At 44.1% G+C, this 23574-nt stretch overlaps 2 protein-coding genes across 3 annotated transcripts; both read left to right on the forward strand.

The window, feature by feature from the left end:
• The first annotated feature begins 8 nt into the window (after positions 1-8).
• On the forward strand, positions 9-23284 carry LOC121397156 (golgin subfamily A member 6C-like). 2 transcript variants are annotated; one of them, XR_005963503.1, is made up of 4 exons: positions 9-153; positions 13839-13949; positions 18061-18112; positions 23205-23284. XR_005963503.1 is itself a non-coding variant. In XM_041573361.1 (2 exons), the coding sequence occupies exons 1-2, from the start codon at positions 106-108 to the stop codon at positions 14055-14057; spliced, it is 267 nt and encodes an 88-aa protein (XP_041429295.1). In that variant the 5' UTR covers positions 9-105; the 3' UTR covers positions 14058-14235. The 2 variants fall into 2 exon arrangements, 1 of the variants encoding a protein (XP_041429295.1); XM_041573361.1 differs by lacking the exons at positions 18061-18112; positions 23205-23284 and having other exon boundaries at positions 13839-14235.
• LOC121397147 (lamina-associated polypeptide 2-like) lies at positions 2834-4942 on the forward strand. Its single transcript, XM_041573351.1, has 2 exons — positions 2834-3307; positions 3386-4942. Exons 1-2 carry the CDS (start codon positions 3264-3266, stop codon positions 4668-4670), a joined length of 1329 nt encoding a protein of 442 aa, XP_041429285.1. The 5' UTR covers positions 2834-3263; the 3' UTR covers positions 4671-4942.
• Positions 23285-23574: the final 290 nt, after the last annotated feature.

A 23574-nucleotide genomic window follows, 5' to 3' on the forward strand; every position in this document is an offset into this window, starting at 1 on the left:
TGGCAGTGACGTCAGCAGGTGCGCGCAAGTGTGAGGCTCGGTGGTAGCGCGCAGGCGCAGTGCGTTTTGTGCAGGCGGGGACGTGTTCCCCCGGCCGGACCCAGGATGGCAGACGAGAGCAGGCAGAACAAGCTGGCGTCGACCCGGCGGAAGGTAATGTGTGCGGACAAGGGGTGTCCGCACACATTAGCCTGCTGTGTTAACCTGCTGAGTTGGGCAGTGATCGGCCGGAATGTTGACAGGGAGGGGGGTGTCGTGCCTCATTATAGGGACTGGGGCGAGGCAGTTCCTATATAATGAGAGATGAACATAACTTACATTATATAGGGACAACTGGTATTACATAGGGACAACTGGTATTACATAGGGACAACTGGTATTACATAGGGACAACTGGCATTACATAGGGACAACTGGCATTACATAGGGACAACTGGCATTACATAGGGACAACTGGCATTATATAGGGATGGGCAACTGGCATTACATAGGGACAACTGGCATTACATAGGGATGGACAACTGGCATTACATAGGGACAACTGGCATTACATAGGGACAACTGGTATTACATAGGGACAACTGGTATTACATAGGGATGGGCAATTGGCACTACATAGGGACAACTGGCATTACATAGGGATGGACAACTGGTATTACATAGGGATAACTGGCATTACATAGGGATGGACAACTGGCATTACATAGGGGCAACTGGCATTACATAGGGATGGGCACTTGGCATTACATAGGGATGGGCAACTGGTATTACATAGGGACAACTGGCATTACATAGGGACAACTGGCATTACATAGGGACAACTGGCATTACATAGGGATGGACAACTGGCATTACATAGGGACAACTGGTATTACATAGGGATGGGCAACTGGCATTACATAGGGACAACTGGCATTATATAGTGATGGGCAACTGGCATTACATAGGGACAACTGGCATTACATAGGGACAACTGGCATTACATAGGGATGGACAACTGGCATTACATAGGGATGGACAACTGGCATTACATAGGGGCAACTGGCATTACATAGGGATGGGCACTTGGCATTACATAGGGATGGGCAACTGGTATTACATAGGGACAACTGGTATTACATAGGGACAACTGGTATTACATAGGGACAACTGGCATTACATAGGGATGGACAACTGGCATTACATAGGGACAACTGGCATTACATAGGGATGGACAACTGGCATTACATAGGGACAACTGGCATTACATAGGGACAACTGGTATTACATAGGGATGGGCAATTGGCATTACATAGTGACAACTGGCATTACATAGGGACAACTGGCATTACATAGGGATGGGCAACTGGCATAGGGACAACTGGCATTATATAGGGATGGGCAACTGGCATTACATAGGGACAACTGGCATTACATAGGGACAACTGGCATTACATAGGGATGGACAACTGGTATTACATAGGGATAACTGGCATTACATAGGGATGGACAACTGGCATTACATAGGGGCAACTGGCATTACATAGGGATGGGCACTTGGCATTACATAGGGATGGGCAACTGGTATTACATAGGGACAACTGGTATTACATAGGGACAACTGGTATTACATAGGGATGGACAACTGGCATTACATAGGGACAACTGGCATTACATAGGGATGTCCAGAGATGTCCATCCCTATGTAATGCCAGTTGTCCATCCCTATGTAATGCCAGTTGTCCCTATGTAATGCCAGTTGTCCCTATGTAATGCCAGTTGCCCATCCCTATATAATGCCAGTTGTCCCTATGTAATGCCAGTTGCCCATCCCTATGTAATACCAGTTGTCCCTATGTAATACCAGTTGTCCATCCCTATGTAATGCCAGTTGTACCTATGTAATGCCAGTTGCCCATCCCTATGTAATGCCAGTTGTCCCTATGTAATGCCAGTTGTCCCTATGTAATGCCAATTGCCCATCCCTATGTAATACCAGTTGTCCCTATGTAATGCCAGTTGTCCCTATGTAATGCCAGTTGCCAGTTGTCCCTATGTAATGCCAATTGCCCATCCCTATGTAATACCAGTTGTCCCTATGTAATGCCAGTTGTCCCTATGTAATGCCAGTTGTCCCTATATAATGCCAGTTGTCCATCCCTATGTAATGCCAGTTGTCCCTATGTAATACCAGTTGTCCCTATGTAATACCAGTTGTCCCTATGTAATGCCAGTTGCCCATCCCTATGTAATGCCAAGTGCCCATCCCTATGTAATGCCAGTTGTCCATCCCTATGTAATGCCAGTTGTCCATCCCTATGTAATGCCAGTTGTCCATCCCTATGTAATGCCAGTTGTCCCTATGTAATGCCAGTTGTCCCTATGTAATGCCAGTTGCCCATCCCTATATAATGCCAGTTGTCCCTATGTAATGCCAGTTGCCCATCCCTATGTAATACCAGTTGTCCCTATGTAATATGTAGAACTGTAGTGTAGATGTGGAACAGATCCAAGGCGGCAGTCAAACTGCAAAAAATCCGTTTATTGGGGAGTGTACAACATGTTTCGGGACAAGCCCTTTATCAAGTGTATAGGAACAAACAAAACATCCAACATTTAAATCCTGTGTGGCCAATCACACCTTCAGTGGGTTGTTACTTCATTTAACGCTTGTGCTACCCCTAATCATGCGACATCTGTGTACAATTAATGCTGCTTAGTGCAGTAACATTTTTTCCATTCTTAAAAACAGCAATAGGTTAAAAACTATTCTCACATAGTTAACATTTAGTGTAAAACAGACAAAACAGTGAATAAATATTTCATACAATTAAATATAGCAGCGCTTCAACCCAATTGGTAAAATACTTTCCTGGTCATCCCCAGGCAGCATAGTAAAAACACACGGGTTATGTCTCCTCACTGTCAGTTACCAGAAGAAACGCCCACTCTCGTAATAAATACTCACCCTCCCCTCTCTCACGCGTCTTTGTTTTCTTCTGTCAGTTCCGGGTGGCCACTCATCGATCCTCTGGGATCCAATTACCGGGTGCAGTTTTTTCTGGCAGCTCTCTCCACCCGAAGCCCTGGCGTTATCAGCGTTAGCTGTGTGTCTGGGGATCCCGTTGCAGCAGGGGATAACATATATGCCGCTCAGGCACCTTCAGCGTTAGCGCTATGGGCAAGGTGCGTGTCGCACCAGTAGTGACGTCATCACGGCGTTCAGGAGTTTTAAAAAGTTGCCGGTTACAGAGCGCACTGCTCTCAGTAGCTGCCGATTGGAGATGGAACCGGCTGCCCTAAAACGTGCTGCTGCTAAACCTTCAGGGTGAGTGGTTAACCTAGGATTTTAATTTTTATTTTTCTGCGAAAAAAGCTGCTGCTAATTATCTTCCTGCTATTGCAGTGATTCTACCCCGGCTGAAGATCCTCCTAGTAAGAGACGCCATGGGAAAGAAGGATCCTGCAGGGCGTGTGATAACCCAGTATTAAAAGGCAAGAAGCTGTGCCGTGACTGCCTAGATGGCTATGCCTCAAGGGAGGAAGGTTATAGTAAGGAGAAAGTCCAGCCTGCTGCCCCTGCTACAGTTGTAGATCAAGCTGCTGTTATGAAGTGGATAAAGGAGGCAGTGGGTGAATCCATGAAACAACATCATAGAGGTTCGGCTTCTAAACCTTCTACATCTGCTATGCTGCAGGATTCATCCTCTGAGGGAGAATATTTGTCCTCAACAGAGGAAGATAAAAATGAGGAAGGGACATTTGACACCAAGTTAGTTCCTTCGCTTATAAAGGCCATAAGACAGACTTTAAGTCTGGAAGATCAGCAACAGGAGAATTCTTCAAAATCACTTTTTGTTAAAAAGAGAAAGCTAACTTTTCCTGTTCATCCAGAGATTAAAGATCTAATGAGTCAGGAATGGAAGACATACAAGAAGACTCCAGTAGAGACAAAATTATCTGTACTGTATCCTTTTCTAGCCGAAGACATGCAGATCTGGGATAATCCCCCATCGGTAGATGCTCCTGTGGCCCGTTTATCAAAGAAGACAGCTCTGCCAATCGATGATGTGTCAGCACTAAAGCACCCTATGGACAGGCGGATGGAGATTGATTTAAAGAGGGCATATATGACAGCAGGAGCAACCTGTAAACCAGCGGTGGCAATAGTATCGGTGGCAAAAGCGATGTCCTTGTGGGTGGATAATTTAGAACAGGCAGTTAGAGAGGAATCACAGGAAGAGAATATCTGTGAGGCCCTAGCAGACATCAAGAAAGCAGCAGAGTTTTGTCTGGAAGCAGCAGTGGATATTTCAAGATTGTCGGCACGTAGTATGGCCTATAATGTGGCTGCTCGTAGAGCACTGTGGCTGCGTACATGGTACGCAGATACGGCATCTAAAAGTACTCTTTGCAGACTACCTTTTGAAGGAGGTCGTCTGTTTGGCAAGTCCCTTGATGAATTGATTTCTAAGTCTTCAGGAGGTAAGAGCACCTTATTGCCACAGACCAAGCGTCCTCAAGAGGTCTCTAGAAGACAGTATGACAGATATCCGTCCAGACGAAAGGAGGAAGCAAAGGCTTATAGGCCTGGGAGAGAGTACAGATCAAATTGGCGGTCGGGGCAGACTGGGTTTTTTCGTTTCCCCAAGGGTAAGAATGCTCCAAAGCCGCAGTCCAAGCCCCAATGAGATGAGGCCGGCCCCACCCCCCTTAGTAGGAGCAAGGCTTCTGAAATATCAGGAGGTGTGGGCCAGAGAAACAGACGACAGATGGGTCAATTTAGTGGTCTCAAGGGGGTATCTCTTAGAGTTCCACAGAAGACCTACAGGAAGCCACTTTATTTCTTCAAAAAGAGCTCTAAAATTTTCAGATCATCTGCTTTTTCAGCAATACATAGAAGAGTTGCTGGCCAAGGAGGCGATTGTTCCAGTCCCTGCCAGGCTGCAAGGTCAGGGGTTTTACTCACCATTTTTTCTTGTAACAAAGGCTTCAGGAGAATTACGACCAATCTTAGATTTAAGAAGGTTGAACAAGTTTTTGAGGACGCAAAGGTTCAAGATGGAATCTTTGGCAACTATCAAGTCAGTAGTTCACGAGGGAGATTGGTTAGCATCCCTGGATCTGAAGGATGCATATTTGCATGTGCCTGTGGCAGAGGAGCATCAGCAATTCCTCAGATTTGCTTGGGAGAGCAATCATTATCAGTTCCGTTGCCTTCCCTTTGGCCTGTCAACCTCACCCAGAACATTCTCCAAAGTCCTAGTAGTTCTGATAGCGAAACTAAGACAGGAGAAGATCGAAATTTATCATTACCTGGACGATCTATTGATAGTAGCAAGGGAGAAAGAGATTCTCTTGCAGCAGGTAGCAAGGGTGGAATTTGTTCTCCAGCATTTTGGCTGGGTTCTGAATCGGAAGAAGAGTCAGCCAGATCCCACACAGAGGATAATCTATTTGGGAGCCCTTCTCGATACCAGATTAGGGATGATATCACTTCCAGTAAAGAAGATCCAACATATAGTCACACAAGCCAAAATGTTGGAGAGTCACCAATTCATTCCAGCAAGACAGTTCATGAGTTTCCTAGGCCTACTAACCTCAACCTTAGAGTTGGTGAGATGGGCGAGATGGAATATGAGGCCAATTCAAAATTGGTTTCTTGTGACATGGGACCGGAACAGGGGAGATTGGTCCCAGAAAATTCAGATACCCAGTCATCTAAAAGATCACCTTCACTGGTGGCAGAATGCAGCCAACCTTCGGAGGGGGTTTCCCTTGGAGGAGCCAGACTGGCTAGAGATCTACACGGATGCATCTGGAGTAGGCTGGGGAGCACATGTGGAGGAATGGGCAGTGCAAGGGTTTTGGAAGAACGGAAAGTCTCACTTACCTTCGAATGTCCTGGAGTTGAGGGCAATCAAGGAGGCCCTGAAGTCCTTACAGCCAGTCCTGTTGGGGGGCGCAGTGAAGATAAGATCGGACAACGCCTCAGCTGTGGCATATATAAGGAAACAGGGGGGAACTGGCAGTATCAAGTTACTGAAAGAGACTCTACCGATCATGGAATGGGCACAACGTCACCTGTTGGACATAACAGCAGTCCATGTACCAGGGATCCAAAATCAACAAGCAGATATGTTGAGCAGGTACCCGTTGGAGAGAGGGGAATGGGAGTTGAACCCACAGATCTTCGATTGGATAACTTCCAGATGGGGTCTTCCCAGAGTAGACCTCATGGCCTCAGAGAAGAATCACAAAATCAAATCATTTTTTTCGAGATACCAATCGAAATTAGCAATAGCAGTGGATGCATTCTCCCAGACTTGGGAGGGTCTTTGGGCCTATGTGTTTCCCCCTTTTCCCCTAATCTTCAAGGTCCTCAGGAAAATATTACAGTCGAAGATGGAGGTCATAGCCATTATTCCCAATTGGCCGCGCAGGCCCTGGTTCCCTCTACTGAGGAGGCTGGCAGTCCAGGAGCCAATGCTGCTGCCAGCAGTGGAGGATCTGCTGATCCAGGGGCTATACCTGCATCCGAATCCTCATTCCCTCAGATTGGCGGCTTGGAGGTTGAGAGGTCAGTCCTGGAGAAACAAGGATGCTCCAGGTCATTGATAAATACGTTGATGAAAGCCAGAAAGAGTGGTACTGCAGTAGTTTATCATAAGATCTGGGATAGATTTTCCTCATGGGCAGGTGGTTGTCAGGTCAACCCCTTTTCTCCTTCTACTGTTTCTATACTAGAATTTCTACAATCAGGCCTGGAACATGGATTAAGTTTGAGTTCCTTAAAAGTGCAAGTATCAGCTTTATCAGCAGTGTTGGGTAAAAGATGGGCAGAAGCCCAGATATTGGGTGATGAATATTGGGACCTTTTATGATGGAACTACAACAATTACAAATATCTGGGCAAGAAATTAAGCTGAATACATTTGCTACGTGCAAAACCGCATATGTTATCTATGTTTTAAAATGCCCATGTGGGCTAGTATACGTTGGTAAAACCATAAGACCCGTACACATGAGGATCAAGGAACATAAGGGTAGTATAAGAAATTTTAAGGCTGGTACTTATTCTGATACCCCTGTATCAAGACACTTTTTTGAGCATAAACACAATGCATGTCAGTTGAAATGGAAGGTGTTGGAGGTGGTACCAAATCCAGCTAGAGGAGGAGATCATAACAATCTATTATTACAAAGGGAGGCAAGATGGATCAGCCGGCTAGAATGTACCTCCCCGAAAGGGTTAAATGAACAATATAATTTGATATGCTTTCTTTAATGGTATAATGTATCTTGTTGTCCTCAGGTATTATAATTAGTGAGCTAACGGCATTGCCGAGGATCGTCGGCCGAATCGTTGATGGGTGAGTCCATTAAAACAGGAGTATCACTATAACACAGTTAAAAACTAAGCAAGAGTTCCTATTGCAACATAGATAGCATAGAGTGAGCTAGCAACTATTGTTGCCAAACAATTATAGATGGAAATCATTTAAATTTGCAACATTGTTATGAAACAAGTGGTTTAGATAGGCTGGTTCAGCATTTTCTCTTTATTTTTGCAGGTTAGGCCAAATGGAGCAATTTCCTGCATTTTAAGTCGTTTTGTAAATGTTTTATTGACACTATGTTCTTATTGTATTACTCTGATTTTTAGCACTAATGCACTTATACATGGATTTGGATACTTCAGAATTATCTACATAAAAGGAGAATCAAGTAAATAGTATTTTACCAATTGGGTTGAAGCGCTGCTATATTTAATTGTATGAAATATTTATTCACTGTTTTGTCTGTTTTACACTAAATGTTAACTATGTGAGAATAGTTTTTAACCTATTGCTGTTTTTAAGAATGGAAAAAATTTTACTGCACTAAGCAGCATTAATTGTACACAGATGTCGCATGATTAGGGGTAGCACAAGCGTTAAATGAAGTAACAACCCACTGAAGGTGTGATTGGCCACACAGGATTTAAATGTTGGATGTTTTGTTTGTTCCTATACACTTGATAAAGGGCTTGTCCCGAAACATGTTGTACACTCCCCAATAAACGGATTTTTTGCAGTTTGACTGCCGCCTTGGATCTGTTCCACATCTACACTACAGTTCTACATATTGATTTGGGTAATCGGACACAGGATACCCGTGGACAGGTCTGATCTAAGTATGTGGTGAGCTCCTTTCATACTAAATTGTCCCTATGTAATACCAGTTGTCCATCCCTATGTAATGGCAGTTGTCCATCCCTATGTAATGCCAGTTGTCCATCCCTATGTAATGCCAGTTGTCCCTATGTAATGCCAGTTGTCCCTATGTAATGCCAGTTGCCCATCCCTATATAATGCCAGTTGTCCCTATGTAATGCCAGTTGCCCATCCCTATGTAATACCAGTTGTCCCTATGTAATACCAGTTGTCCATCCCTATGTAATGCCAGTTGTACCTATGTAATGCCAGTTGCCCATCCCTATGTAATGCCAGTTGTCCCTATGTAATGCCAATTGCCCATCCCTATGTAATACCAGTTGTCCCTATGTAATGCCAGTTGTCCCTATGTAATGCCAGTTGTCCATCCCTATGTAATGCCAGTTGTCCCTATGTAATACCAGTTGTCCCTATGTAATACCAGTTGTCCCTATGTAATACCAGTTGTCCCTATGTAATGCCAGTTGCCCATCCCTATGTAATGCCAGTTGTCCCTATGTAATGCCAGTTGTCCCTATGTAATGCCAGTTGTCCCTATGTAATGCCAATTGCCCATCCCTATGTAATACCAGTTGTCCCTATGTAATGCCAGTTGTCCCTATGTAATGCCAGTTGTCCCTATGTAATGCCAGTTGTCCATCCCTATGTAATGCCAGTTGTCCCTATGTAATGCCAGTTGTCCATCCCTATGTAATACCAGTTGTCCCTATGTAATACCAGTTGTCCCTATGTAATACCAGTTGTCCCTATGTAATGCCAGTTGTCCCTATGTAATGCCAGTTGTCCCTATGTAATGCCAGTTGCCCATCCCTATGTAATGCCAGTTGTCCCTATGTAATGCCAGTTGTCCCTATGTAATGCCAGTTGTCCATCCCTATGTAATGCCAGTTGTCCCTATGTAATACCAGTTGTCCCTATGTAATACCAGTTGTCCCTATGTAATGCCAGTTGCCCATCCCTATGTAATGCCAGTTGCCCATCCCTATGTAATGCCAGTTGCCCATCCCTATGTAATGCCAGTTGTCCCTATGTAATGCCAATTGCCCATCCCTATGTAATACCAGTTGTCCCTATGTAATGCCAGTTGTCCCTATGTAATGCCAGTTGTCCCTATGTAATGCCAGTTGTCCCTATGTAATGCCAGTTGTCCATCCCTATGTAATGCCAGTTGTCCATCCCTATGTAATGCCAGTTGTCCCTATGTAATACCAGTTGTCCCTATGTAATGCCAGTTGTCCCTATGTAATGCCAGTTGTCCCTATGTAATGCCAGTTGCCCCTATGTAATGCCAGTTGTCCATCCCTATGTAATGCCAGTTATCCCTATGTAATACCAGTTGTCCCTATGTAATACCAGTTGTCCATCCCTATGTAATGCCAGTTGTCCCTATGTAGTGCCAATTGCCCATCCCTATGTAATACCAGTTGTCCCTATGTAATGCCAGTTGTCCCTATGTAATGCCAGTTGTCCATCCCTATGTAATGCCAGTTGTCCATCCCTATGTAATGCCAGTTGTCCCTATGTAATGCCAGTTGTCCCTATGTAATGCCAGTTGCCCATCCCTATTTAATGCCAGTTGTCCCTATGTAATGCCAGTTGCCCATCCCTATGTAATGCCAGTTGCCCATCCCTATGTAATACCAGTTGTCCATCCCTATGTAATGCCAGTTGTCCCTATGTAATGCCAGTTGTACCTATGTAATGCCAGTTGCCCATCCCTATGTAATGCCAGTTGTCCCTATGTAATGCCAGTTGTCCCTATGTAATGCAAGTTGCCCCTATGTAATGCCAGTTGTCCATCCCTATGTAATGCCAGTATCCCTATGTAATACCAGTTGTTCCTATGTAATACCAGTTGTCCATCCCTATGTAATGCCAGTTGTCCCTATGTAGTGCCAATTGCCCATCCCTATGTAATACCAGTTGTCCCTATGTAATACCAGTTGTCCCTATGTAATGCCAGTTGTCCATCCCTATGTAATGCCAGTTGTCCATCCCTATGTAATGCCAGTTGTCCATCCCTATGTAATGCCAGTTGTCCCTATGTAATGCCAGTTGTCCCTATGTAATGCCAGTTGCCCATCCCTATATAATGCCAGTTGTCCCTATGTAATGCCAGTTGCCCATCCCTATGTAATGCCAGTTGTCCCTATGTAATGCCAGTTGTCCCTATGTAATGCCAGTTGTCCCTATGTAATGCCAGTTGTCCCTATGTAATGCCAGTTGTCCATCCCTATGTAATGCCAGTTGTCCCTATGTAATGCCAGTTGTCCTTATGTAATGCCAGTTGCCCATCCCTATATAATGCCAGTTGTCCCTATGTAATGCCAGTTGCCCATCCCTATGTAATACCAGTTGTCCCTATGTAATACCAGTTGTCCATCCCTATGTAATGCCAGTTGTCCCTATGTAATGCCAGTTGTACCTATGTAATGCCATTTGCCCATCCCTATGTAATGCCAGTTGTCCCTATGTAATGCCAGTTGTCCCTATGTAATACCAGTTGTCTCTATTAATACCAGTTGCCCATCCCTATGTAATGCCAAGTGCCCATCCCTATGTAATGCAGTTGCCCCTATGTAATGCCAGTTGTCCATCCCTATGTAATGCCAGTTGATCCCTATGTAATAACAGTTGTCCATCCCTATGTAATGCCAGTTGTCCCTATGTAATGCCAGTTGTCCCTATGTAATGCCAGTTGCCCATCCCTATATAATGCCAGTTGTCCCATATGCCAATTGCCCATCCCTATGTAATGCCAGTTGTCCCTATGTAATGCCAGTTGTCCCTATGTAATGCCAATTGCCCATCCCTATGTAATGCCAGTTGTCCCTATGTAATGCCAGTTGTCCCTATGTAATGCCAGTTGTCCCTATGTAATGCCAGTTGTCCATCCCTATGTAATGCCAGTTGTCCCTATGTAATACCAGTTGTCCCTATGTAATACCAGTTGTCCCTATGTAATACCAGTTGCCCATCCCTATGTAATGCCAAGTGCCCATCCCTATGTAATGCCAGTTGCCCCTATGTAATGCCAGTTGTCCATCCCTATGTAATGCCAGTTGTCCATCCCTATGTAATGCCAGTTGTCCATCCCTATGTAATGCCAGTTGTCCATCCCTATGTAATGCCAGTTGTCCCTATGTAATGCCAGTTGTCCCTATGTAATGCCAGTTGCCCATCCCTATATAATGCCAGTTGTCCCTATGTAATGCCAGTTGCCCATCCCTATGTAATACCAGTTGTCCCTATGTAATACCAGTTGTCCATCCCTATGTAATGCCAGTTGTCCCTATGTAATGCCAGTTGTACCTATGTAATGCCAGTTGCCCATCCCTATGTAATGCCAGTTGTCCCTATGTAATGCCAGTTGTCCCTATGTAATGCCAATTGCCCATCCCTATGTAATACCAGTTGTCCCTATGTAATGCCAGTTGTCCCTATGTAATGCCAGTTGTCCATCCCTATGTAATGCCAGTTGTCCCTATGTAATACCAGTTGTCCCTATGTAATACCAGTTGTCCCTATGTAAACCAGTTGCCCATCCCTATGTAATGCCAAGTGCCCATCCCTATGTAATGCCAGTTGCCCCTATGTAATGCCAGTTGTCCATCCCTATGTAATGCCAGTTATCCCTATGTAATGCCAGTTGTCCCTATGTAATGCCAGTTGCCCATCCCTATATAATGCCAGTTGTCCCTATGCCAGTTGCCCATCCCTATGTAATGCCAGTTGTCCCTATGTAATGCCAATTGCCCATCCCTATGTAATGCCAGTTGTCCCTATGTAATGCCAGTTGTACCTATGTAATGCCAGTTGTCCCTATGTAATGCCAGTTGTCCCTATGTAATGCCAGTTGTCCCTATGTAATACCAGTTGTCCCTATGTAATACCAGTTGCCCATCCCTATGTAATGGACAACTGGCATTACATAGGGATAACTGGCATTACATAGGGATAACTGGCATTACATAGGGATGGACAACTGGCATTACATAGGGACAACTGGCATTACATAGGGATGGGCAACTGGCATTACATAGGGACAACTGGTATTACATAGGGATGGACAACTGGCATTACATAGGGACAACTGGTATTACATAGGGACAACTGGCATTATTACATAGGGATGGACAACTGGCATTACATAGGGACAACTGGCATTACATAGGGATGGACAACTTGCTCAATGTTGTACTAGGAAGTTTTTATTTTTTGGGGGGTCAGGCAAGTGGTGGAAGAAGGGTCAGAGCTGCTGGATTCAAATGTAGTGAGATATGGGGGGTGCTGTCAGGTTGCAGAGAAGAAGTAAGGGAAGAGTTGACATTATGGGGATATTAACTACTAAAACAGAGACAGTATAATGGGATGCAAACTAAGTATCAGGGGCATTGGAAAGGCTGGAATGTTTCTGTACAATACGGCTATTGTGTTTATAGAAGTAATGTTGCCTTGCAGAACCATAGCTGGAGCTTTCACTGTTACTTGCTTCTTCAACTCCCAGGATAGGAGCTATAACTTTAGCACTAAATGTCTTATATAGATCAGAAAGCTGGATCCTGCTGCCGTACTACAGATTCCTGCATCTTGCACTAGCATTGAGGGTGCTGGGAGTTGTATGCCCCAGTGTCTGAAATAGCATAGATTTTCTATCTTATCTTTGCATATCCGGTTATTTATTGCCAAATTTGTCCTAATGTCTCCAGTATCAGGCTGTGTTCTTATATATGTTGTTGATCCACATCTTGGCTTTTGGGCTGGAAGCTGTAGCCCTGATCCAATGGACTGTTAATTGCCTATGACAAAGCTGTAGCTACAATGGTGCATTATAACTGCATAAGTATGGAGACAGGTGCCTGTTTTATATTTCACTGCTGCGCCCTAAGCGTGTGGCAACCCCAATACATAGTAACATAGTAAGTTAGGTTGTAAAAAAAGACACACGTCCATCAAGCTCAACTTTTTAATTTTAATCTGCCTAACTGCCAGTTGATCCAGAGGAAGGCAAACAAACCCATTTGAAGCCTCTCCAATTTGCCTCAGAGGGGGACAAAAATTCCTTCCTGACTCCATTTTGGAGTCAGGAAGGAATTTTTGTCCCCCTCTGAGGCAAATTGGAGAGGCTTCAAATGGGTTTGTTTGCAATTGGAGCAACTTGATCAGCATTCAGTAAGATACAGTAGATTGCCTGCCCTATAGCATTACATACTTACTACTGACTTTCTTAAGCCTGTTTTTATATTGTGCTACGTTATACAATGCAGCTTTTGTACTTGTCTTACCTAATGACTTTTGATTTCTCCCTGTTGCAGTGTTAGCAGCTGAGCTTTAGAAAGAGGCACAAATAGACTGCTCACAGTGAAAGCTGCAGGGGTCTGTTCTAAAGCACCCGTGACTGTTAGTTACTCATGTAACCCAGCACCTTATCATTTGCCACTTCTGCAATATGTTTCCTTCTCAAGTGATGACAGATTCTCTTTAAGCGGAAAGAGATACAAACCTCAATAACCCTCAAACTGACTTTTATACGACTTAGAAACTGTGGAATTATGGGAAATAAGCGTATGAGCTCACACTCTGGTTTGCTTCACCTTTATCCATAGCTAAGCATGGTGTAACTCTGTCCCATTTTCTCAACAGCTGAAGGAGTATCAGCAGAAGACGACCACTCCAGCACCAACGGGAGGAAAGAAAAAGAAAAAGTCCAAAGAATCTGATCCTGATCATTTGCCACGGCTCTCTCCAGACCCAGTGAGTCAAACTGCTCATTCATTAATCATCCTGCCCTGTGTAACACTCCTCTCCTTTTATACAGCAATGCCAAATAAACAGAGGCGGACTTCTTCCTTTTCATTGTGAAAATCTGTGATTTCCAGTTTTATTTTATTAGCTCTAAATTGTATGTAGCAGAAATATTAAAGGACAAGTGTATTTAAGATCATTGATGAGTGCCGATTTGTTAAATCAGTAATTCTGAGTAAAATCAGTAATTCTTTGGGCTCTTACAGACGAGCGTTTTTAGCCGCGCTCGCCTGCATTCCGGTTTCATGCGTTCAGCCGCAGGGGAGCACAGGAGTAGACACACTTAATTCCTTTCAATGGGGCTGTACTCACACAGACGCATGTAAGTGCCGGACGCAGCATGTTGCTTTTTTCCTGTGTTCGGCGCTTACATGCGTCTTTGTGAGTACAGCCCCATTGAAAGGAATTCAGTGCGTCTACTCCTGCGCTCCCCTGCGGAATGCAGGGGAGCGCAGGTAAAAACGCTTGTCTTGTAAGATCTCTTAGGCTGGTGCTCATGTGAGGAACACTGGGGAGCAGAGTAAACCTGGTGGCACCTCTATTCCCAATAATGTACCAAAGGAGGTTTTTCTTCTTCATGTAAGAAGGCCAGGCCGAAAGGGTTTCCCTTTTCTTGTCGTTTACTGCTTAGAATTGTCTCCATTGTCTTCTCTCAGTGTATCAAGTTATCAAGCTTAATGCTTGTTTCTATAATTGCAATTAACCATTAGCTAGAGAGCTAGAAACTCTGTGTATGTTCCTGAATTACTGAGCTGCCTCTGAATTACTGAGCTGCCCCTGAATTACTGAGCCGCCCCTTAATTACTGAGCCGCCCCTGAATTACTGAGCTGCCCCTGAATTACTGAGAGCTGCCCCTGAATTACTGAGAGCTGCCCCTGAATTACTGAGCCGCCCCTGAATTACTGAGCCGCCCCTGAATTACTGAGCCGCCCCTGAATTACTGAGCCGCCCCTGAATCACTGAGCCGCCCCTGAATCACTGAGCCGCCCCTGAATCACTGAGCTGCCCCTGAATTACTGAGAGCTGCCCCTGAATTACTGAGAGCTGCCCCTGAATTACTGAGAGCTGCCCGACTCAAACACCAGAGACACAAATATTGAATTTGCTGACAGAAGAAACAAAATACGGTGGAGAATTGGAGGAGGGGACCCTTATGCATGTTGGGGGGTGTGTGTTTCTTCTGTATTACTGACCGGGGGGGCTAACCCAAAGGTAATTGATTATGCTACCGGGGATGACCAGGAAAGACAGATTGCCAAAACTAGAAAAGTGTTGCAACTGATATATTGGTACTAATTAGACTTGTATCTATGCTTCTCCTATCCCCCCTCATGGCAGCTGTTTTCCTTAAATGTTTTTGACCGGACCAGGGTACTTTCAGATGTGTTTAATATGTATATCTAATCAAGCACTCACACTTTTCTAATATGGAGCACGTATGATTGAGACCTTTGTGAACATTTTTGCACTTTCTAAATTGTAATGACTTTGTATACTGTTTTGTACACTAATAACCTCTAGGTGGCGCAACAGGATAACAAATGGATTGTTAATGTGTGTCCATCAGCTTCATAGGTCTGTATGGTCTGAAATGTTGCTGGAATGCCCTAAGTGTGCAATACAGGTATGGGATCCGTTATCTGGAAATCTCTTAACCCGAAAGATCTCCCATATTTAATTTTATCCAAAAAAAATTCTCAGTAATAATAAAAAAGTAGCTTGTACTTGATCCCAACTAAGATATAATTACTCCTTATTGGAAGCAAAACCAGCCTATTTGGTTTTATTTAATATTTACATGATTTTATAGTAGCTTTAAGGTATGAAGATCCAAATTACAGAAAGATTTGTTACCTAAAACACCCCAGGGCTTGAGCATTCTGGATAACAGATCCCATACCTGTAAAGGCATTTAATGAATATGTGGTGCTGTTACAGTTCCTTCTGCAATTGTGCTGGTGCTCCTTTTCGGGGGGAAAGAATGGCCCCAGTTTGGGTGTTTCTATATCATCACCTTGCTACCATCTCAGCACATTTTTGAAGGCTGCGAGAAGCGGATCTGCTCCATGCCCAATCTCTCATGATCTGTGGGTGTGTGTGATTGGAAAACGGCTGTCTCTGTGGCTTAATGGATAATGTCTTGGACTTTTAGATGGTCATGCTAAGGTCTTCAAAGGATGTTGGTTCTAGTCCCACCAGATTTGGCTTCTCCTTATAGCGGCATTGCCTTCCCATATGTCTGGCCCTGTTTCCTCTAGTGATCAGCTTCAATTCTGTGTATTTAGTTGGTCTATTTCAGTCTGGCATTGTGTGACAAAGCTGGGTTTTTTCACCACAAAGCGATCATCTTCTTCCACTTCTTTATTCTTTGATGGCTCTGGCCAGCACAAGCACAATAGAGTGAAAGACTGGATATTTTGTTTAATTTCAGCATTTTACTGAAGAACAAAGAAGCAGAAGAAGATCACACTGTGGCGCTCCTATAGATTTACCAATTTGGGGACTACATGCCCGAACTGGATGCCAATGAGCATGTTCACATTTTTCACTCAAGTTCACTATATACCTGTAAATGGTAGTATAATTTAATGAACTTTATGTATGTAGGTAATGATAAACATCATATGCTGGGCTCTGTGGTGCAAGAGATAGCGCATTGGACTTCTAGTTGCATGAGACAAGGTGTTGTGGGTTTGAGTCTCACCTGAGCCTGGCCAGATGCTCTAGGCAACTTGGCCGGCCAAGGCGCTGGCTGATATTGAGCTTGATTACGCGTGCGCAGAAGCGCATTTACGCACAAAGATTCAAACGGCTGCTGGGGAGAGATGGGAACAGACATGGGGTAGGTGACAGAGCAGGTATGGGCCTGGCGCCTCCCCAGCTTTGCGCCCTAGGCACATACCCGCAAGACGCTTGGGACGGCCTCGCACCCACATTTGCGGGCGAGTTTGCATCAAGCTCTTCATCGGCAGGGTGGGTCTATAAAAGGAACGTGAAAATCGAGGTTGGGTGCGGGTGTGGAGTTTTATCTGACCCGCACATCAATAATGTGAAGCCCCTTCCAGAGACATTTGACAGTGCACCATGGATAGTTTAATGGGGGGCTGCCAAAATATTAGACAACCTCAGTGGATTGGTAAGTTTCTCTTTGGGCTTGTCTTCCTATGTGGAAAATAATGTACTAGTTCGGGGAGTTTCTATAGAACAAAGATGCGGTGGAAGATCACACTGTGGTGCTCCTATAGATGTACCAATTTGGGAACTGCATGTCTGAACTGGATGCGGCTGAGCACACTCTCATCTTTCAGTCAAGTTCACTATTTTATGAAATAATACATGTAAATGGTAGTATAATTTAATGAACTGTATGTATGTAAGTGATGACACACATTATGTGCCAGGCTCTGTGGCGCAATGGATAGCGCATTGGACTTCTAGTTGCTTGTGACAAGCAGGGCTGATCATATCAAATGTGGGGCCCAATTGGGACCATGTTGGCGGGGCCCCTAGACAAAGTGTTGCTGGCTACTGACACACCAAGTATTTAGAAAAATAAGGGCATACAGGCACAAAATAGAAAGGAAAGGGGCAGACAAGGTAAGAGAGTGAGAGGGATGAAATAGGGGCACATAATAGGGGCACACAGGGTAAGAGAGAGAGGGAGGAAATAGGAGAGTGGATTGGGCCAATTAGTTTGGGGCAGGCTGGGCCGATTCAGCTTGGGAGCAGGCTTGGTTGGATTGGGGGCAGGCAGGGCCTATCATGGTTGGAGGAAAGCTGGGCCTATGAGAGTTGGGGGCAGGCTAGACCTATGGAGTTGGGGGATAGGCTGGCTTATTAGAGTTGAGGGTGGGCTGGACCTATGGATTTGTGGATGGGCTGAACTCTCAAAGTTGGGGGCAGGCCAGGCAGCATCATGTGCTGAGGGAAATATTATCTGTGCTGCCCTGTGGTGCGGGGCCCCCAGAGGTGCCAATAGGCCTAAGGCCGGCCCTGGTGACAAGTTATTCAAAGGTTGTGGGTTCAAGTCCTGAGTTGAGTATTCTATTTCTCTTGCAGCAAGCTGGCTCTGTGCTATGATGGAATGTACCGTGGTCTTCTACAAAACAAGGTAAGATGTTCCATGGTTTCAGTCTCCCTGGATTGGTCTTTATATTCATTCTGTCTCTTCATCTATAAGGCTCTAACCCACAGGACCTCCAGATGTTAAAGTAAGGTTGTCAAAAGTTGTGGATGTGAATTCTCAGATGATGTGATCATTGGTGAATAAGTGGGCAGCCATTTGGTTTTGGGAAATTGTCCTTGCCCAAAATAACAACAAAATTAAATGGAATTGTGCTATAACATTAGTCTGATTGTTCTGACCTACAACATCTGGCTGTGTTGGTGGGGAGGTCTGCTGAAATTAGGGATTGGGTGCCCAAACTGGGAGCCACTTGGCATACTATCATTCTGGAACTCGAGTTCTATATTTTATTAAAAAGCACTTGTGGATCAAATTGTGATCTGCATTGTTTCACATTAAATCAGATGAGGCCAAAATAACCTGGACCTTCAATGAGCTCAAGCTTAATCCACAATATAGGCCAGATTGATAAAAATCAAGTACCATAGGGGTAGAAGGTTCAAAGGAATTAACCCCTTGAGCCTGTGACCATATTTCCTGGCCTTGATAGTGTCTCTGTGAATTATTCAGAACATCCCTGTTGTCTCAACTTCAACTTCTCAACTTCCTATGTGGAAAATAATGTACTAGTTCGGGGAGTTTCTATAGAACAAAGATGCGGTGGAAGATCACACTGTGGTGCTCCTATAGATGTACCAATTTGGGGACTGCATGTCTGAACTGGGTGCGGCTGAGCACACTCTCATCTTTCAGTCAAGTTCACTATTTTATGAAATAATACATGTAAATGGTAGTATAATTTAATGAACTGTATGTATGTAAGTGATGACAGACATGATGTGCCAGGCTCTGTGGCGCAATGGATAGCGCATTGGGCTTCTAGTTGTTTGTGACAAGTTATTCAAAGGTTGTGGGTTCGAGTCCCACCAGAGTCAGATTTTGAATGCCCAATCCAGATAAAACCTGATATGTTAGTCAATGGTCTATATGTGAAACCCCCTTCCAGAGCCATTGACAGGAGTGCGCCATTGATAGTTTTATGGGGGGGGGCTGCCAAAATATTAGACAGTGGATTTGTGCGATTGGCAAATGGCTGGCTCTGTGGCACAATGGATAACACATTATAATACACAAAAGCCATGAATATCCTGTAAATTATATCCTTATAAACGGTGAGTTCTGATATCATCAGTTATAAACGGTGAGTTCTGTCACATGACTCACTGAAATTTGTGTATTATAATAAATAAAGTACCCCCAGTTGCAAAATATGAGGATATTAGAAGTTACCTCGGAGTTCCATGACCTGTATAAAAACACTCGGCCTCGTGTTTTTATATGGTCATGAAACTCCTCAGTTACTTATAATATCCTTATATTTTACAAGAGGGGGTACTTTATTCACTATATATTCTGCTGTTACACTCAATGAACAGAATGTTAGCCTTTAATATATTTAATACAAATTATACAAAGGTGTGTTTTAATTCCCTCATAGTGATAATCTAATCATGATATTTGGTTTATCATTGGTTCATAGATGAGCCGCAAATGTGTAATTGTAGCTGAAATGTTAGTTATGCTATACTTGGCCATTCTGCTGGTTTCTCTGTGGTACAATGAGAAGTGTGTTATCCTTCAAAGTGGAATGTTTCCTTAGGGTGTGAGTTTGATTCTTGCCCCTTCCTGAGCCATTGCACGGGAGCACACCATTAATCATTTTACTGGCAGTGAAAGTTTTTCTGTGGGCTGGTGCTCCTTTTCGCGGGAAAGAACAGCTCCAGTTTGGGTGTTTCTATATCATCACCTTGCTACCATCTTAGCAAACGGCTGGCTCTGTGGCATAATGGATAATGTCTTGGACTTTTAGTTGGTCATGCTAAGGCTTTCAAAGGATGTTGGTTCTAGTCCCACTTTATTCTTTGATGGCTCTGGCCAGCACATGCACAATAGAGTGAAAGACTGGATATTTTGTTTAATTTCAGCATTTTACTGAAGAACAATGAAGCAGAAGAAGATCACACTGTGGTGCTCCTATAGATTTACCAATTTGGGGACTACATGCCTGAACTGGATGCCAATGAGCATGCTCAAATTTTTCACTCAAGTTCACTATATACCTGTAAATGGTAGTATAATTTAATGAACTTTATGTATGTAGGTAATGATAAACATCTTATGCCGGGCTCTGTGGCGCAAGAGATAGCGCATTGGACTTCTAGTCACACATGACAAGGTGTTGTGGGTTCAATTCTCACCTGAGCCTGGTCAGGCGCCCTAAGCAACATTGCCAGCTACGGTGCTGGCTGATATTGAGCTCGATTACGCATGTGCAAGACTGCGCTCGTGCGCATTTATGCATAAAGATTCAAGCGGCTGCTGGGGAGAGATGGGGTAGGTGACAGAGCAGGTACGTGCCTGGCGCCTTCCCAGCTTTGCTCCCTAGGCACAATCCCACAAGACGCTTGGGTTGGTCAAGCTTGGGCCGTCTTCGCACCCCATTTGCGGGCGGGTTCGCATCAAGCTCTTCATCGGCAGCGTGGGTCTATAAAAGGAATGTGGGCTGGTGCTCCTTTTCGGGAGAAAAAATGGCCCCAGTTTGGGTGTTTCTATATCATCACCTTGCTACCATCTCAGCACATTTTTGCAGACTGAGAGATCTGGCTCTGTGGCATAATGGATAATGTCTTGGACTTTAGGTTGGTCATGCTAAGGCTTTCAAAGGATGTTGGTTCTAGTCCCACTTTATTCTTTGTTGGCTCTGGCCAGCACATGCACAATAGAGTGACAGACTGGATATTTTGTTTAATTTCAGCATTTTACTGAAGAACAAAGAAGCAGAAGAAGATCACACTGTGGCGCTCCTATAGATTTACCAATTTGGGGACTACATGCCTGAACTGGATGTATAATTTAATGAACTTTATGTATGTAGGTAATGATAGTCTTCATATGCTGTGCTCTGTGGCGCAAGAGATAGAGCATTGGACTTCTAGTTGCACGTGTCAATGTGTTGTGGGTTCGAGTCTCACCTGAGCCTGGCCAGGCAACTTGGCCGGCAACGGCGCTGGCTGATATTGAGCTCGTGCACAGAAGTGCATTTACGCACAAAGATTCAAGCGGCTGCTGGGGAGAGATGGGACCAGACATGGGGTAGGTGACAGAGCAGGTACGTATCTGGTGCCTCCCCAGCTTTGCGCCTTAGGCACATACCCGCAAGATGTTTGGGCCGACCTCACACCCCTATTTGTGGGCTTTATATTCATTCTGTCTCTTCATCTATAAGGCTCTAACTCACCAGACCTCCAGAAGTTAAAGTACGGTTGTCAAAAGTTGTGGATGTGAATTCTCAGATGATGTGATCATTGGTGAATAAGTGGGCAGCCATTTGGTTGTCTGTTTCTGGGAATTATGTAACACTGTTAACTCTTTAGGCCTTGCCCAAAATAACATTTTGGTAACTTCAGTGGTTCCTGAACTGCCAAATGTTTTAGAAGAGGCCAATCCGGCAAGATTGCAGTCACCTCCATCTTAGATGAAAGTATCTTCTTCAGCACCCTGAAGATTAAAGGGAATTTTAATCTTCATACTTCCTAACTGTCCCGTTTTTCACGAGACAGTCTTGATTTTGAAAGCTCAACCCACAGTCCCAGTTTGTTACTGAAATGTCCCAATTTTTTCTTAGATCTCCAGAATCCTAGAAACTCATGAGCTCTCTTGCCAGGATAAAGGTGAAAGTCCTCAAATGTTTAGTCTCTGAGACCATATGAGATATCCTCTGAGGTGGAAGAGTAACCAGACCTAGTCTAGTATCGAGGAGAACCCCAGTTATACCATCTTCTGAGTTGGAGTTGAATTACTCTTTTCCTTTTTGGCACATAAACTTTTTATTTCAACAGTCACAATGTGGGCAAATAGGAAGGTATGCTTAGCGCTTCCTGCTATGATGTTCCTTTTCGCGATTGGTGATTTAAAATTGGCAATACAGGGCGCAATTATAAATAGATGCACCTTTTCCTGCGATCGCTGCATTTGATAACGTTTGGGCATACTGAGCAAAACGTGCGTCAGGCACATTCTAACCTCTTTTAGTTTCTGTAGGCAGGGCATCGGAACTTTGCTTAATGGGAAATGAACAGTCTGGTGGGCATTATGTTTGGGGTGGGAGGTAGTGGTGCATCTAACCTGAGTGGTTAGACAATCAAGAGACTTCCTAGCAGCACTGTCCAATTCCCTGATACTATATTGCTATCTAGTGATTTACAATCCCAATGATATTGCCCTTTTCGCAGGAACATTATAGCGGTTCATACAACCGTCGGTCAAATTTAATTCTGACATTTGTAACAGCAGACTTGGGAGCTGTTATATAGCGATCCTCATCAATTTGTTTCTTAAATGCTACTTTGTACGTGCGCTTTTAACTAATTCTTCTGGTCATACTTTATTTTAATTAATTCTTTATAAAAGTTAAATTTTAATTCATTACAGAAAACTAGTGACAACCTAGGTGTGAAGGTGCAATGATTCTTTTTCTCCTGTCTATTTTAGTAATGGTACAGTTCTATCCCCTGTGTCACTGCCTCCCAGTGTTGGACTGGTCCACTGAGATACCAGGAAAACTCCCGGTGGGCCCAGGTGTCAGGGAGCACTTGTGCTGCTAAACATTTGGCTTATTTCATGGCCATTTCCTATTTCATTGAGAACAAATAGGCTAAATAGATGGAATAATAGATTATAGTATATATAGAAAAGAGACTAGAGGTCGAGTGAGGAGAAGAACAATAATAGTACTGAGAGTGGGCCCCTGGTCTATGGTTCTTTGGTGGGCTCCTGGTGTCCCAGTCCGACACTGCTGCCTCCTTAATCCATAACATAATAGTCTCTTGATTAAGGGGAACTGAAGGAGCAGACACATCCTGCTGAGTAACAGAAGACTGTCTGTCCTTATCATACGAGGCATAATCTTGAAATCATGGCTGACATAATCTTCTGTTTTTCATCGCTGAGTTGTCACATGCTCTGCAGAGTCTGACTTCTGTACTCTCCTCTCTTCTATGGTGTTTCCTACTCCAAGATTCTTCGGCAGGGACAGAGTCACTGCAAAGAGAGAAATTGAGGACTGAGCTCTTTTCGTAGATGAAAGGAAATTGCTGGCACACAGGTAATGATACTTGATAAAGGGGTTAACTCTGAATCATTGCATGCTGCAATAAACTTAAAGCAATTGTTTCACCCTGTCACCATTACCTTTGTGCAGCACATTTGAAGTGAGGTGGCCGATACCTCCATCACTGGGCACCAGGGAGTCTTTTCTTCAGGAAGACCAGGGTGCGCGTTTGTAACCAGACAGTTTCCTCTTTTCATAGATGCCTTTAATAAGAAAACATAGGTAGCTGGCAAGGCTCTCACCCAGATGATGTGATGTGGCGGCACATCTACCGGCA

The sequence above is a fragment of the Xenopus laevis genome, chromosome 8L (assembly GCF_017654675.1).
Source record: "Xenopus laevis strain J_2021 chromosome 8L, Xenopus_laevis_v10.1, whole genome shotgun sequence".
In the NCBI taxonomy this organism is placed as follows: domain Eukaryota; kingdom Metazoa; phylum Chordata; class Amphibia; order Anura; family Pipidae; genus Xenopus; species Xenopus laevis.

Bases quoted from the DNA above. Each gene is read 5' to 3' on its own strand.
- LOC121397156 (XM_041573361.1), top strand. From the start codon at position 106: ATGGCAGACGAGAGCAGGCAGAACAAGCTGGCGTCGACCCGGCGGAAG. The intron at 154-13,838 runs GTAATGTGTGCG...TTTTCTCAACAG, and splicing joins TGGCGTCGACCCGGCGGAAG to CTGAAGGAGTATCAGCAGAA.
- LOC121397147 (XM_041573351.1), top strand. From the start codon at position 3,264: ATGGAACCGGCTGCCCTAAAACGTGCTGCTGCTAAACCTTCAGG. The intron at 3,308-3,385 runs GTGAGTGGTTAA...CTGCTATTGCAG, and splicing joins GCTGCTGCTAAACCTTCAGG to TGATTCTACCCCGGCTGAAG.